A 14,160-nucleotide genomic window follows, 5' to 3' on the forward strand; every position below is an offset into this window, starting at 1 on the left:
CATTGATGGCCAGAGCTCAGCTCTGCTGCGGCTGAGCTGAAGATGTGGTGCCTGAGGAAAAGTCCCGATCAAACTTGTTATCGTGCCAGTCTAATCTCCGACACTGTATTTTCAGCTTCTCCCCCTCATTCAATGATTTCTACTCACGAGGGAGTACTGATCTAGTTCCCCGATCGGCAATGTGCACACACTAGACTCCATTGCAGCAATCCTCGTTCCTCTGACACCGCAGATGAAACAAGCAACAAATCGACTTAGACTGATCCGATCTGTCTAGTTCATTCCAGCTTGTCTCTGATCCACTCGCCCCAGCCACCTTTCCACCTCTCATTGGCCCTGTTCAGCTATAATAGTCACTGACTTCATAGCCCTCCCTGCCTTGAGCAGCAGCCAACTCATCACTCGAACCCCTCCCCTTCTCTCGTCCAAATATTTTCCTGCGGTTCATGCCTCTTCACCATACATCTCCATGGCCAGTATGATGCATAGGCCTCAAACTCAGAAGCCCAAGGAGGGCCAACGCAAGTTCTCCCCTCCTGGCCCGACTTATATGTCCGACGACCAGATCGGTATGTTTACAGTGCCGCGCCAAAGCATTCTCTTCCCCATCCAGCCTTTATCGATCTCATTCGGGCTGTCACCGCTTCGGATCGAGGTCTCCATGCTGATCTTCGACCTACAGCGACCTATTTGAAAGATCTGCGGACTAATCGTCCTACACGTCCTGGCGGATCCAGGCCGCTTCCCGTAAGACCTGCTGCGGCGCCTACTCATCCTCATGATGATTTACCTCCGCGAGCGGCATCGGCGATGTCGTCTTATGGCCCACCGAGGATGCAGTCTAGCCCTCCCTCCCCAGAGGCCAGATTCCCTCGGGCCACCAGTTCGCTCTCTAACCATAGACCAGCCTCCGCTTTGGGAGGTCCCACCGGACGTCCTTTGGTCCAGGAGCCGAGAACTATCCCACTTAGGCAAACTGTATCACCCGCGCAGGTTTTCTCGCGAGTGGAACAAATTCCCCCACGGCCTACATATCGTGAAAATCCCCAGCGACGCATAGAGAAAGAAGAGGCAAGATCCTTGCGTGATGCATTGCAGGAAATGGACCTCCATGACGAACATGATCTCCACGCTGCTGCCCAAGATGAGGCCACGGAACTGGTATGGATGCATCAAAATCCAGGTATACCGTATAAGAACCCCTATGCACCTTACCAGAATCCCGATCTGCAAGATCTCCAACAAAGCCCTCCAAGAAGTAGCTTCGCGTCTCAAAATGGCGGTCCTAGCTCCCCCACAGTACGCAGGGACAGTCGTCGGCTTATGTTCCAGGGATCGACTGTTAGCCATAGTGGGACGAACGGCTTTCGGGGAAGTGAAAGAAAGTCCTCAGTCGATGGAGCTTCACACACCATCTTGGAAGAAGGGTCAAGCCCGACGAAAAGTCCGACCAAGGGAGGGAGCCTGCGAAGAAGCATGAAGGTCAATTTCGCACTCCCTCAAGAGGGTGAATCAACGGTGACCCCGGGCGATAATCATGGATTAGGCTCGGCTAGTGTCAGGAACGAAACATCCAGAGGCATCTTCAGAAACCCGGACGACCAAATCTACGAAGAGCCCCATCTTTCTCCTCGGAAGGATGAGGGTAGTCGTTCAATCTTCTCTAGATCTGATTCATCTGCTTTGAGGAGCAAGCCCCGGAATGCCCTTCCTCGCGGGTCCCGACCTCTGCCTGGTCGCTTTGGTAGTCTCTCATTCGTTGATAAGCTTTCTCGCTTCGAGATCCATAAGAATCCTCCGAGTCAAACGAGAAATCCTGAGTATACGACGAACGAGCCTCGGTCCCAAGAAGCGCCGCCTGAACCTGAGGCACCTCAGCAGCAGATTCCAACGAAAGATGGCCTTGAGATCCGCAGTGACGAGCTTCGAGCTGCAACGAGCAAGAAGCTCAGGGATCGCAGCACCAGGCTTCCCATGCCCACTGCGGTGAGCGACCGAGCCGGTCGGCCTATAGTGAGTTTTGATCCCAGATGGAAACCTACCGAGGCACAAAGCCCTCCCAAGCGCGACAAGGGCTGGGATGCAACACCACAACCGCTGCCTCCAGCGCCCACGATCGAAGTGTCCGAAGCACCATCCGTCCCGGTAATAAACCTACCGGACGATAAGGAGCCTAGAATTTCTGAGATCTCTGGCTCTCGCGGGGGCTCCGGAATGGCTGTGAAGCCATCACCAACTCCGCCAAAAAGTAATGCAGGCCTGAGCCGGGCTCCTCCAAAGACTGCGACGACCTCAGCGAGTCGTTGGCTATCGACTTATACACGCTCCGGGGTACCTACTGCCAAGTGCGAGAGCTGTACACTTCCGATTGCGGGGAAAATTGTGACTGCCGCGGGCACTCGATTCCATCCCGAGTGTTTTGTGTGTCATCATTGTCAGACACCTCTGGAGTGCGTGGCGTTCTACCAAGAGCCCGATGCGAAGAGAGCCGAACGACTAGCCGAGTCAGCGGCCGATGATGAAGAAGCTCGAGCGTTGAGATTCTACTGTCACCTCGACTTCCACGAGTTGTTCAGCCCCAGGTGTAAGAGTTGTAAGACACCGATAGAAGGGGAAGTGGTCGTGGCGTGCGGGGCCGAGTGGCATGTCGGCCATTTCTTCTGTGCTGAATGTGGTGATGTACGAGAACCCCCCAAACGTTCCTAAATCCTGCGCACTGCTAACCTTTACTTTTTTTTTCCCTGCTTCCAGCCCTTTAGCTCAGAGAAACCATTCGTGGAAAAGGATGGATTTGCGTGGTGCTTGCAATGCCATTCCCGCCGGACCGCCCCCCGCTGCCTCGGCTGCAAGAAGCCCGTCCTGGACGATGTGGTGATCTCCGCCATCGGCGGCCAGTGGCATGACCAGTGCTTCGTCTGCCACGAGTGCGGCGACGGGTTCGGGCCCGAGGGGCGGTACTTTGTCCGCGAGGGCGAGCCCAAACGAACGGCCAAGGGCCGCATCATCGGAGGCCCCGTGCAGCTCGCCGTGTGTGAACGCTGCGAGGGCATCCGACTGAAAGCATCCCCCTGAGATTTTCCCACCCGAACAAAAACACCTTTGACAGCTGCGAATCCTGGTTCGATTCGTGTTGCTTCATTCTTTTCATGTCGAGAGTTGGTTGCAAGTCAAATTCTCCGCAATCCACCGCTTCCTCCCCGCGTCACAGTGCGGCTCATTGATTGAGACACACACACACACACACACACACACACACACACACACATACAACTGCTGATATATTTTTTGGGCCAAGTGCGCCAACCCTGATCTTTCTTGAATTCATTTTGCATTGATTATTTGCCAGCCCAAGTTGACTACTAGAAATCCACCATATCAATATGCATAGCAGCAAGCGGGAGTTTAGCACGCGAAGTATGTTTTCTGGACGAGGTCTGAGCATGAGAATGTTGTTTTGCCGTTTGTGGTAGTGATGCTTTTTCTTTTCTCCGTGATTTTGTTTTGGCGGTTTGTTGCTTCTCCTTTTCGAATATCATGACAGCTGGGATGCCATTTCTTCAGAGAGTTTATCTGTCGACAGACTCTTGAACTACAAGACGAACCGTAGATCCCCAGAGGCAGTCGCCTACATCGAAATAGACACACAGAAATTAATCCAGTTCGCAAGCATATACAATTCGTCTATATAACTTTTCCGCTAAACCCTTCCTCCCTCTCCCAGATAAATCATACTCCCAGGACAAAACGATGCGCGCTAAGCGCTAAGCCGGCCAAGCGGGGTCCTCCTTCCTCCGGAACACGGCGACATACTTATTGCCCTTGTTGCGCGTGACCTTCTTCGACTCCTCCGTCTCCTCGCTCATGACGCGCACGCAGGGGTCCTGCGTCAGCTCCTCGTCCGTCAGGCGCTCGAACAGCTCCTTGACCGTGCCGACCGCGCCATCGACGGCCTCGGCGTCCTCGCCCTCGCGGAAATGCCGCAGCACCCAGTGGTGGTACTCCTCGACGTCGGTGATGGTGTAGAGCAGGCCGCCGGGCCGCAGGGCGTAGGCGTACTCGGCGTTCAGCGTCTCCGAGACGATGCGGGCCTTGTGCTTGCGGGCCTTGAAGTGCGGGTCCGGGAAGCAGATGAAGATCTTGGACAGCTGGTGCTTGGCGAAGAAGTTGGGGAAGAACTTCATCGTGTTGCTGCGGATCGCCGTGATGTTCTGGTAGCCGCCGGGAACGAGGGTGGTGGCTTCGGTGGTTTCGGTGGTTTCGTCGGTGGTGGAGGGGGTTTCAGTGGAGGTCGGTTCGGCTTCCATGGCGGTGGGTTCGGTGGTGGGCGCTTCGGGGACTGCGTCTGCTGTGGCTTGAGTGGTGGTGGTGGTGGTGGTAGTGGTGGAGGTGGATGCTTGGGTCGACTGGAGTTGCTGCTGCTGGGCGCGGAGGGCTTGGATCCGGGTGGACAGGTAGTCGAGGACGGAGACGCGGATTTCCATTCCTGTGTTCGCCGACAGCACGTTAACTCTCTGCTACTTTGCGGTAAAGGATATACCCTGCGCAAATATGATAGACAACGAACAACAACAGGGTAATACATACCAACCATCAATGTCTCCGGCAGCAACGGCGCAAGACCGACGAGCAGCCCACCGAATCCACACCCGATATCCACGATCTCCACATCCTTCAGCAGCTGGCGGGTGCCGATGAGGTTCGTCTGCGATGGGTCCGGGTTCACGTAGGCAGGGAAGTGCGAGGCCCAGTCCATATGCGCCGGGCTGAGGGGACTATTCCACAAAAGAAGTCAGTCACCCTGTAGTCGAGGATAGAAGACACCAAGAAACCCAACATACTATTGCAACTGATGATCCGAGAACGGATTCGCATGCGCCCGCTGACGGTAGAACTTCTTCTTGGGCAGCTTGACCCGAGCGGGGAGGCTGGTCTCGTTGGTGGTGGTGGTGCTGCTGCCGCCGTCGGGGTTCGTAGCGGCTGCCTGCTTGCGATACTCATCGCGCTTCTGGCGTTTGGCAGGTGGAGGAGTCATTGTGATTGTGGTCTTGCAGCGTTGACTCGATAATATATACCTCCAATGCGAAAAGGTGGGGAAGATACACTCCAAAACAACCCAATTGTAAATCGGTGCAGCGGGGGAGGGAAATGGAAGGTGGTGACGGCCGGGGGCGAAGGCGGAAAATTCTCCAAAGCGGAGAGAAAAGAAAGGGAGGGAGAGCGGAAAGTTGAGTTTAGCTCCCATCGCGGGGCTCCTGCTGCTTGCTGCCGCCGCCGCCTTTGCTTATCGATACCGGCGGTATCAGTCCATCGACTCAGCTTCTGAACAAAACAACCACCAACTATCTCATCATTCAAACCTAACACTTGCAGAACGATCTATCCCAGCTACAGTGGGGCATTCATAGCACAAACTTGCTACAGTACACATACAGTCACATACCATACCCACAGACAATGACAACCGCCCCGCCGCCCTTCCAATTCCCGCCAACCTACTCCTTCCCCCCCTTCTTCACCCCGCAACCCAACAGCGCCACGCGCACCTCGCAGCTCCAGAAATGGTCCGCCCTGATCCAGTCGTGGTGTCGCCATCACCGCACCTACCGCCTGACGCTCAGTGAGGCCATCGAGAGCCCGCTGTTCTACAACGCTGCGCTCCGGAAACGGCTGTCCATGAAAGACGCGCGGGATGTGCTGGACTGGATGGCCAAGGGGGAAGAGGACGGCGGCGGCGGAGGACAGCGGGCGGAGTGGCTGGATGGGAGCACCAAGACCGTGGCGCGCATCTGGTGGAAGAGACCCGAGGAATGGGCGGGGATCGTGGCCGATTGGGTATGTGGATTGCGCAAGGCTTATGAGAGGGAGGGGGAGAGTGTGCATGGATGCAAGGGTTCGTTGCTGACCTGACTATGATCGCAGGTGGAGAATACAGGGCAGAAGAATGTGGTTCTGACGGTCTATGAGTTGGTGGAGGGGGAGGGGACGTTGTCACAAGGTATGTTGTGCTGTGAGCCATCCTTCGAACAGAGGGACTGATCGGCTAGAATGGCACGGTATGGATACGGACGTGATGCTCAAGTGCCTCAATGTTCTGGTAAAACGAGGCAAGGCACAGGTCTTTGGTGGCGAAGGCCAAGAAGGTGTCAAATTTTTCTAGACGGTCATCTGTTCGTGATATCTGGATAAATTGATTGCGGGTACAACAAGCTATTTTCATGCAAAATGTAAGTCATTTACAAAAGTCCCCGGCGAAGTGACCTGAAGAAGCCATGCCTATCAATTCTTTCAAACCAGCAAAGACGCTTGGACGCAGCACTCATAACACCATACAGATCTCGACCTGCTTACTGGTCCGAAACCTCGGCCATTTCTTCGCTCAGCTCGTAGGCATCCGCAGCATGCAGCTTCTGGGACATAGCCATATCGAGAAGCCATTCCACACGAACAATCCGTGGCGTTTTGCCGGTGCTCAGAACCATACTTCGGAAGCGTGGCCATGTCTTCACCTGATCCGATTCCGTGCTGCTCAGCAGATACACCTCTTTGCGACTGGGGTCGTCATCTTCCGAGCTTTCCTCGCTCTCTTCTCTCTGTGATCGGTATGAGACCCGACCCCGGAACAAAGTGCATTGACCACCGTTGGCATCCACAATGGACTTGAATGCATCGAACCCACCACGAATTGTCTCCACACAGTAAATCTGGTATCCGTGCAACAGCTTGTTCTTGTTCGCCTTGGCATTGGTTCTGGCATTTTCAAGCTTGAATCCGTACTTTTCCTCGGAAGCCTTGTCCTTGAGAGTGTAGTCGGCAGGATCTAGGAGGGCGTTCTGCTTGAGACACTGGGTGACGAAATCGATGTTCATGATGACTGGTCCGTAGGCCAATGCGTTCACGAATTTGGGGGTTCTGAGGATAGACGGTGCGGCAAGGTGAGAACACCTCTTCGCTTCTTGGACTACCAAAATCCCGAGGTCACGTAGTTGTCGCTGTGAATGGTTAGATCGCAAAGTCTTGGTCGTAATGTTAGAAACATACCTTGTCAGAATCCTCTGTCTTCGGGTTCTTAACCCATTTCTGATATCCGGTAATCAGCAGATGCATCGCAACGGGGGGTCTAGACTTCTTCTGTCTCTTTGTCTCTGTCGTTTCATCCTCGTCGCTTTCGTCCTGCGGTTCCATAGACACGCGCTTCTTGCTGGGGTTAAGTACTACGCGATCCTCGTCTGAGACCCTCCGGCCACCATGAATCACACCCCCAACACGCCTCTTCTCCTTCTCATACAACGCCATGTCGGGTGCAAGATCATGTAGTCGAGCAGCGGCTACCTCCTTTGACTTGCGGCTGCTGGTGCTCGATGGCGTATCATTCTCCTTTCCTTCGGAAGTGAGCCGGGTCCGAGCGGGCGTCTGCAGTTTTGGGGGATCCATGGCGTTCCGGGACTTGTCCGCAACCCGCGGTGTAGCACCTGATGTGCGCGGCACTTCGGTTTCGGACTCGGTAGTTCTTGCGGAAGACTGCTGGACAATTTTCGGCGTCTTGGAGGTCACCGTGTTCTGGTCCTTGTGCTGCATCACCGGTCGCGGGCTCGGCGGTGTCTGTGCCCCGTTGTTGCTCTCGAGCAAGAGCTGACTCTCGAGTACGACTTTGTCCAGTCTGGTCTGGCCCACAACCTCGCCCAGGTTTGTTCTCTTGGGAAAGTGCGTGTAGCGGGGATCGGAGACGGGCTGCAGCTTCCATTTCGCGTAACTCTCCTCTAGCCACAGATGGTTGACAACTTGCAGCCCCCATTCCTTCGCTGCGGCACATTTCTCGCTGTTTCCATGCGCGGTCACCAGGTGTGTGTTTTCTTGCTTGAGGGTTTTGGTGCATTCGGCGCCTGTGGCTGTGATCAGGTGCTCCAAGTAGCTCCTCGCTTCTCCGACATAATTTGAGAGACTGATCTTGAACCCGTGAAATCCCGGGATACCCTTGCGTGAAACGGGGTAGTGTAACAGTCGTCGTAGGGGAGAAGTCCAGGTGTTGTATGTCATGAGGTGGTAGAGCCAGGACAGATTACCGATGTCTTTGTTCAACTGGAACGCCATGCGGTAGGCGAATCCTTCTCGGTAGCGGCAGATCAGGATGTCCGCAGCTGATATGTCCGAAACAACAGAGCCCCCACCCTCCCTGATGATGTCGCCAATCGAGCCAGAGAGACGCGACCCGATCCCAAGATCCGGAGCAAGCATGACACTCTTGCCCTCGAACACATTGAGCCTGGGCAATTCATCTGAGGACTGCACGGCGACTGGTAGATTAGTGGGGTCAGGTGTCGATGCACCGATGATGTCTCGGTTCTCCGCTGAGCGAATGGGAGCGTCGGGCGCCGCACGCAGAATCTCGGGGTCGGGGAGAAGGTAGGGGCGCTCGTCAATTCGTCGTCCAAGCTTGAGGCAGTCGTCGAACCTGGAAGAAATTCTCGTTAGACCTACCAGATTGAGCTTCGCTCTGGGTCTGCTCACCAGTGGGGCAAGACAATTTTGATCTTGAGCCTCTTCGCGATGATCAGGCGAGCCTTATCCGAGTCCGCGGTCAGGTCAACCAAGTGGGTGACTGGCTGTGAGATTCTGGGACTATACAATCCACCCTTTGCGAGAACTCCTCCGATGATTGCTTCCTTGTCGCCCTCCGGGATGTCACCGCAAGTCACCACCACATCGTTGAGGATCAGTCGAGGATCTGGGCTATATTGCCGTGGGTTGGCCAACTTTCGCTTCTGAAGACAGGACTGGAGCCAGTATGGTTTGACAATGGGGATCAAGGCATCATTTGCGGCCTCGAACGCGGGGAAGTCGACGGTGCAGCTCATCAGGTGCGTGAATTCGGTCAGGGGCGGGAATTCGGCCGGTGGCTCGTAAATAACGGATTCGCCGCCATGTTGCTCGAAAGTGAATGCCAGCTGTGTGAAGCCAGAGTCAGTGATTGTCTTCTTCAGTAGTATTGGGGCGCGAGAGGATAAGGTGACAGACTTGATGCGCCGCATCGGCAGGGAGATCTTTGGAGCATATGATACAGATCTTGCACTGGTTGAAGAGTTGACTCTCCCCACCTTGGTCCCCCATGGTGGGAGCTATTCCAGTGGCTCTGTTTGATTTTCAGGTAGGCTGCGGCGACCGTGTGTTTGGCCGAGTGGTGTAAGGATTGGTGTACGTGCTGAGGGGCGATCGAGTGGCAGCTGAACCTCGTGGTGTTGCAAATGCGACGCGCCGACGCGCCGCACGACACCACGTCACGTGGAGATAAGATGTATCACAGATCAGCGTGGTTGAATAACATCATCGGGTAGCAGTAAGTTCGCATGTGTCATTGTTTCATAGTCCCATGGGCATGACAAGTACAGTACGTGGTCTGTTAGAAGTCGGGGTGATGATGATATTTCAGGGGAAGTGTAAGAGTGGTGAGCTGTGCTATATCCTCTTACTGATCGACTGAACCGGCCACTATCTTCTAGTAGTAACACATTCGGTGGTCAAGATACAAATCCTGACAGTCGATAAGTTGATTGTCATGTAATTGCTAAGTTTACATGCTCGTGTCAGCCCTGTTGAGTCGGAAATTACGCGTCGTCGAAGATAAGAAGGATGCAAAGCGTCTCTTTCCGCGAGAATGCCCAGTTTCCACAAGATATATACCGCACAGGAACTTGTCGTTCACGCCATCGTTCCGGGCAACAACTTATTTCAAAAACAATCAATTCCATCGCCATGAATCAATCCCCCCAAGTCCTCCCCAAAAATAAAAACGAAAGGAATCAAGTGAAGTCTAAGTTTATATCAACAATCATGATTGAACACAGGCAAATATAGATCAACGGCCGAGAAAGGGCAAAAAGACATGACAAGAGTGGGATTCGAACCCACGCCATCAAACGATGATCAGGAAGCTATGAAGCTATGTGCTAAGGTAACCTTAACCTGACGCCTTAGACCAACTCGGCCATCTTGCCTGGTAATGTGAAAGATACTTCTCTGTCTGACATGATCAGCACAAAATCATGAAAGTGTCATCCAGCGGTACTCGACAAATCAACCTCGGCTCGTTTCCAACCCCGGCAGTTCACCACTCCGATCTGGGGAAATAGATTCCCTTCCCCACGCCCCGAGGCACCGATTGAAGTATTATATATGCATAGCCTCCCTATACCCTCTGATGGCGCATAGATCCCCATAGAAACCAACCACCAACATGTCCTCGTCACCAGCGACATCCGGCCCCTTTCGGGTAGTCGAGCACACGGTCGAATGCCAACATATACGAGAGTATCCCGCGGCCACCGCCAACGAGCAAGAGGACATTCTCAACCTTGCCGTAAAACAGTACATCCCACTGGACAACCCCGATCCCCAGCCGGGAGACGTCACAATCCTTGCCGCACATGCCAATGGCTTCCCCAAGGTACCGCTGCGGAATCCACTCCCGCTGTCACACAGCGCCTCCCCGCACCGACAACCAGGACAACCCAGCTGACCCCTTCATCGCCAGGAACTGTACGAGCCCCTGTGGGAAGAGATCTACGCACGCTCCAAAGCCAATGGCTTCCGGATCCGGAGCATCTGGATGGCAGATGTAGCCCACCAGGGCCAGAGCAGTGTGCTGAACGAGGACCTTCTCGGAAATGACCGTATGTGTACCTAGGTAGTTCCAACAACCCCAATCCCAAAGCCACATCCACTGACCAACATGCGCCCACGCAAACAGCAAGCTGGTTCGACCACCCACGAGATCTCCTGCACCTCCTCAACGTCAAGCGCAAGGAGATGCCACGGCCCATCGTAGGCATCGGCCATAGCATGGGCGGCGCACACCTGTAGGAATCCCCCCCCCTCATCAACACCAACTGGGCCCGACCTCCACTAACCCCAACCCAAAGAACCCAACTGAGCCTCATGCACCCGCGCCTCATGCACACCCTCATCCTCCTGGACCCGGTCATCCAGCGCGAATCCACCCAACTGGACCACCTGGAAATGGCGCACCACCACCGCGAGACGATCGCTAAAACCACGCAACTCTCGACCTACCGGCGCGAGGTGTGGCCCTCGCGCGCAGCCGCCGCCGCGAGCTTCCAGCGCAGCCCCTTCTACCAGGCGTGGGACGCGCGCGTGCTGGCCCGGTGGATCGAGCACGGTCTGCGCGACCTGCCCACCGCGATCCACCCGTCGGACCCCCCAAAGGATGATGCCGATGCCGATGCCGACAACCGCCCCGTCACCCTCAAAACCACCCTCCACCAGGAAGTCTTCACGTTCTCGCGGCCCAACTACGACGGACCGCCCGGCCGGAAAGTCCCCGTGGACCGCACGACGCACCCGGACCTGAACCCGGAGCATTTGGGGTCGTGGCCGTTCTACCGCCCGGAGCCGTCGCGGGTATTCGCGATGCTGCCGCATCTCCGGCCGAGTGTCTGTTACGTCTTCGCGGGGAGGTCGGATATGTGTCTGCCGGAGATGATGGCGGATAAGCTGAGGGCGACGGGGACGGGGCTCGGCGGGAGTGGAGGGGTGGCGGCGGGCCGGGTGCGCGAGGTCTACCTGAAGGACTTTGGGCATCTGCTGGCCCAGGAGGCGCCGGGGCAGTGCGCCGAGGCGGCGAGTGAGTGGCTCGGCGGCGAGCTGGAGCGGTGGCGGGCCGAGGAGGCGGCCTTCCGGGAGCGGTGGCATAAGAAGTCGAAGGTTGAGAAGGTCACCATCGATGCTCGGTGGAAGGAGCATGTTCCCAGGGCGGAGAGGCCTAAGAAGGCTGCGCCTGAGTCGAAGTTATAAGGGATGGCGTGATTGCCTTTGTCCATAGATGACTATGTTGATTCGCGCGCTAGAGATTATATACTGTATATGTACAGTAGGCTATTTTCACCAGGAACATGGACTGATGTCTCGCTTAGCAATTGGATGTGGTTCATTTTACTTCTATAAGTAGTATAAGGTCCCAAGAGCGTAGCCGAGATGACGGCAATGAGCACGGTCCCAGTCCGCAGCACAGTTCTCTTAGCACAAGACCACAGACAACGAAAGGCTCACTTCCCAGTGCTCGGATCACACTACCAAGCGGCTGATCTAAAACAATAAAACAAGAAAAGAAAAGATATACCCGATCTAGTTCGATTTCTTGGCCGCGCCATTCTCACTCTTACCCTTGTCGCTCGTGCGAATGACCTCAGGGAAATTCCAGACGTGGGGCCACCACAGATGATACTCCTCCTGGCGACCGTTCAGGCAATGACGGAGCCAGATGCCCCAGATGATGTACAGATACGCGCCGAACCCCGTCATCAAGTGCCTAAATAAGATCCAAGTCAGCATTCTTTCTAGGCATTCATTTCGAAATCACCTGGCACGACACGCCAAGGATCAACAAGAAACGTACCACCATCCATGGCCTTCAAGAAGGATCCCCCAAGGCAGACCCACTTCCCGGCGCCATCCGCGGATCTTCGAACAGAAGACGTTGTCCAAGCCCCAGATCCCGAATCCGCCCAAGAACATGCTGAGGCCGTACGCCACCATGAACCACATGGTCTTGAGGGTCTTCGTATCCCGGACGTTCTCGTAGTGCTGGTGTTCCTTGGTCGGGACGAGCAAGCCCTGTCGCTCGCGCGCGAGCCGGTCCGCCTCGGTGGAGTGGCGCCATCGCGGGCGCAGGGTCACCTCCATGGTGTACATGCTGCGCAGGACGACGACCGTGGTCAGGAGGGCGTAGGCGTTCTGGTGGAAGACGGGGTCCTGGAGGTAGTGGTAGTAGAGGGTGATGAAGATGGCCAGGCCGGCCAGGAGGAAGGCCAGGAGGATGCGGAAGGGCGTGGGTCTGGAGTAGGAGAAGGAGGCATAGCACATCAGACAGGTGGTGTAGATCATGGACAGCTCGTCCACCAGCTGCATGGGATCTGTGCGGAGAGGAAACCGGTCAGTCCTCAGCTCGGTGTGTATGGGTGTGGGGTTAGGAAGGTTGGCTTGCATTTCAGCGTTGCGTGGAAAAGAAAGCTGCCTGTTCCGACCACGAGGTAGCCGTAGTAGGCGACTTCGAAGATCCTGTCATGTCCGTTGCGACGACAGCTGCGAATGCCCTTGATCCCGAGCCACATAAACAGGAGGTTTGTCAGCGTGTTGACGATCTCGGCGGAGTAAATCGTAGCATAGTAATCCTATGCAAGAGACCTGTTAGCATTATATGTAATCCTCAGATAGGCGACCAGATCATGGCGACGAACCTCTTCACACCAGTTCAGGGTGGATGTGACGGGGCTCCAGTATCCCGGCCTCGAGGGCGGATACGGAATGTTCGGAAGGAAAGCCCATCGAGACATGATGGACGGAGGAGAAGGAGGAGAGAAGCTCTCCGCAAGGAAGAGGGGCTGCGACAAGCTCTCAAAGTCGACGAAACTGTGTAGAAACCTGGGTTATAGGTAGAAGAGCATGGCAGTTATGAGAATCGGAAAAAAGAGAGAGAGAAGAAGAAAAAAAAAAGAAGGGTTGTTAAAAGTGAAAGCCAAGGTTGACAGATTGGAGTTGCCTTGGAAAGCCCGAGTCCCAGCTGAGTCTCCAGTTTCCACACACACTCTCCCTCTCTCTTCCCTCTCTTGACTCCTCTCAGACCCGTGACGTCGATCGACAACCACAGTTGATCTGCGCCCGGCCCAGTCAGACTGTCAGGCTGCTTTCATTGCCTGCCGATTGGCCCGGCCAGATAAATGGTCGGTTTATTCTCCAGCAATAGTGAATGTTTTGTGAGGATAAGGCAACATTCTTCTGCGCTCAGCCCTTCTCCCGCAGCGCATGCTCTGGGTGAGACAATCGTCTTTCAAGGTTGCCATCCGTCCAGTGCTCGAGGCATATCAGATCGCTCCATTGTACGGATTGTCTAGGATATCCAGGAAAGGTGTTTAGCTTTGCTTTAAAGAAGCTTTGGTGGCTGGATGCTAGGCAGAGGAGAGGCGTAACTAGATTGCGAGTGAGACCATAGGAAAGGTACTGGTACTGTACACGAGGTCTACGCCCGGGTCGGAACTGGTGCAACATAGTTCCTCACTTATCATAATCACAGTAGAACCGTGAAGAGTACTGAGTACAATGTACGGTACAAGTGCATTGAGAATCCCAGAGCCATGGCACTAGTTACTTACT

At 55.0% G+C, this 14,160-nt stretch overlaps 7 protein-coding genes and 1 non-coding gene across 8 annotated transcripts; 4 read left to right on the top strand and 4 right to left on the bottom strand.

Annotated features, from left to right (window-relative positions):
• The first annotated feature begins 402 nt into the window (after positions 1 to 402).
• On the top strand, positions 403 to 752 carry BO66DRAFT_390177 (uncharacterized protein). Its single transcript, XM_025646945.1, has one exon. It carries the CDS (start codon positions 470 to 472, stop codon positions 692 to 694), a length of 225 nt encoding a protein of 74 aa, XP_025505879.1. The 5' UTR covers positions 403 to 469; the 3' UTR covers positions 695 to 752.
• On the top strand, positions 503 to 3,143 carry BO66DRAFT_36647 (LIM domain protein). The gene is made up of 2 exons (XM_025645256.1): positions 503 to 2,679; positions 2,752 to 3,143. The coding sequence occupies exons 1-2, from the start codon at positions 811 to 813 to the stop codon at positions 3,070 to 3,072; spliced, it is 2,190 nt and encodes a 729-aa protein (XP_025505880.1). The 5' UTR covers positions 503 to 810; the 3' UTR covers positions 3,073 to 3,143.
• A 339-nt stretch (positions 3,144 to 3,482) lies between these two features.
• On the bottom strand, positions 3,483 to 5,159 carry trm8 (tRNA (guanine46-N7)-methyltransferase). Its single transcript, XM_025646946.1, has 3 exons — positions 4,839 to 5,159; positions 4,585 to 4,772; positions 3,483 to 4,483 (listed from the first exon to the last, which is right to left on the bottom strand). The coding sequence occupies exons 1-3, from the start codon at positions 5,030 to 5,032 to the stop codon at positions 3,762 to 3,764; spliced, it is 1,104 nt and encodes a 367-aa protein (XP_025505881.1). The 5' UTR covers positions 5,033 to 5,159; the 3' UTR covers positions 3,483 to 3,761.
• Positions 5,160 to 5,454: 295 nt separating this feature from the next.
• On the top strand, positions 5,455 to 6,157 carry BO66DRAFT_436552 (ESCRT-II subunit protein VPS25; the record flags this gene model as incomplete). The annotated part of the gene is made up of 3 exons (XM_025650932.1): positions 5,455 to 5,832; positions 5,920 to 5,995; positions 6,045 to 6,157. The coding sequence occupies 3 exons, from the start codon at positions 5,455 to 5,457 to the stop codon at positions 6,155 to 6,157; spliced, it is 567 nt and encodes a 188-aa protein (XP_025505882.1).
• A 40-nt stretch (positions 6,158 to 6,197) lies between these two features.
• Positions 6,198 to 9,201, bottom strand: BO66DRAFT_345440 (BRCT domain protein). The gene is made up of 5 exons (XM_025644549.1): positions 9,013 to 9,201; positions 8,506 to 8,942; positions 7,039 to 8,449; positions 6,333 to 6,989; positions 6,198 to 6,224 (listed from the first exon to the last, which is right to left on the bottom strand). The coding sequence occupies exons 1-4, from the start codon at positions 9,103 to 9,105 to the stop codon at positions 6,345 to 6,347; spliced, it is 2,586 nt and encodes an 861-aa protein (XP_025505883.1). The 5' UTR covers positions 9,106 to 9,201; the 3' UTR covers positions 6,198 to 6,224; positions 6,333 to 6,344.
• Positions 9,202 to 9,878: 677 nt separating this feature from the next.
• BO66DRAFT_t110 lies at positions 9,879 to 9,989 on the bottom strand. Its single transcript has one exon. It is a non-coding gene; the product is annotated as a tRNA-Leu (tRNA).
• A 169-nt stretch (positions 9,990 to 10,158) lies between these two features.
• BO66DRAFT_419006 (putative toxin biosynthesis protein) lies at positions 10,159 to 11,805 on the top strand (the record flags this gene model as incomplete). The annotated part of the gene is made up of 4 exons (XM_025649781.1): positions 10,159 to 10,438; positions 10,526 to 10,664; positions 10,742 to 10,850; positions 10,914 to 11,805. Exons 1-4 carry the CDS (start codon positions 10,229 to 10,231, stop codon positions 11,803 to 11,805), a joined length of 1,350 nt encoding a protein of 449 aa, XP_025505884.1. The 5' UTR covers positions 10,159 to 10,228.
• Positions 11,806 to 11,970: 165 nt separating this feature from the next.
• BO66DRAFT_36716 (ceramidase) lies at positions 11,971 to 13,567 on the bottom strand. The gene is made up of 4 exons (XM_025645285.1): positions 13,248 to 13,567; positions 12,997 to 13,181; positions 12,407 to 12,925; positions 11,971 to 12,319 (listed from the first exon to the last, which is right to left on the bottom strand). The coding sequence occupies exons 1-4, from the start codon at positions 13,341 to 13,343 to the stop codon at positions 12,136 to 12,138; spliced, it is 984 nt and encodes a 327-aa protein (XP_025505885.1). The 5' UTR covers positions 13,344 to 13,567; the 3' UTR covers positions 11,971 to 12,135.
• Between the last annotated feature and the right edge of the window lie 593 nt (positions 13,568 to 14,160).

The sequence above is a fragment of the Aspergillus aculeatinus genome (genome assembly GCF_003184765.1).
Source record: "Aspergillus aculeatinus CBS 121060 unplaced genomic scaffold BO66scaffold_13, whole genome shotgun sequence".
Lineage (NCBI taxonomy): Eukaryota > Fungi > Ascomycota > Eurotiomycetes > Eurotiales > Aspergillaceae > Aspergillus > Aspergillus aculeatinus.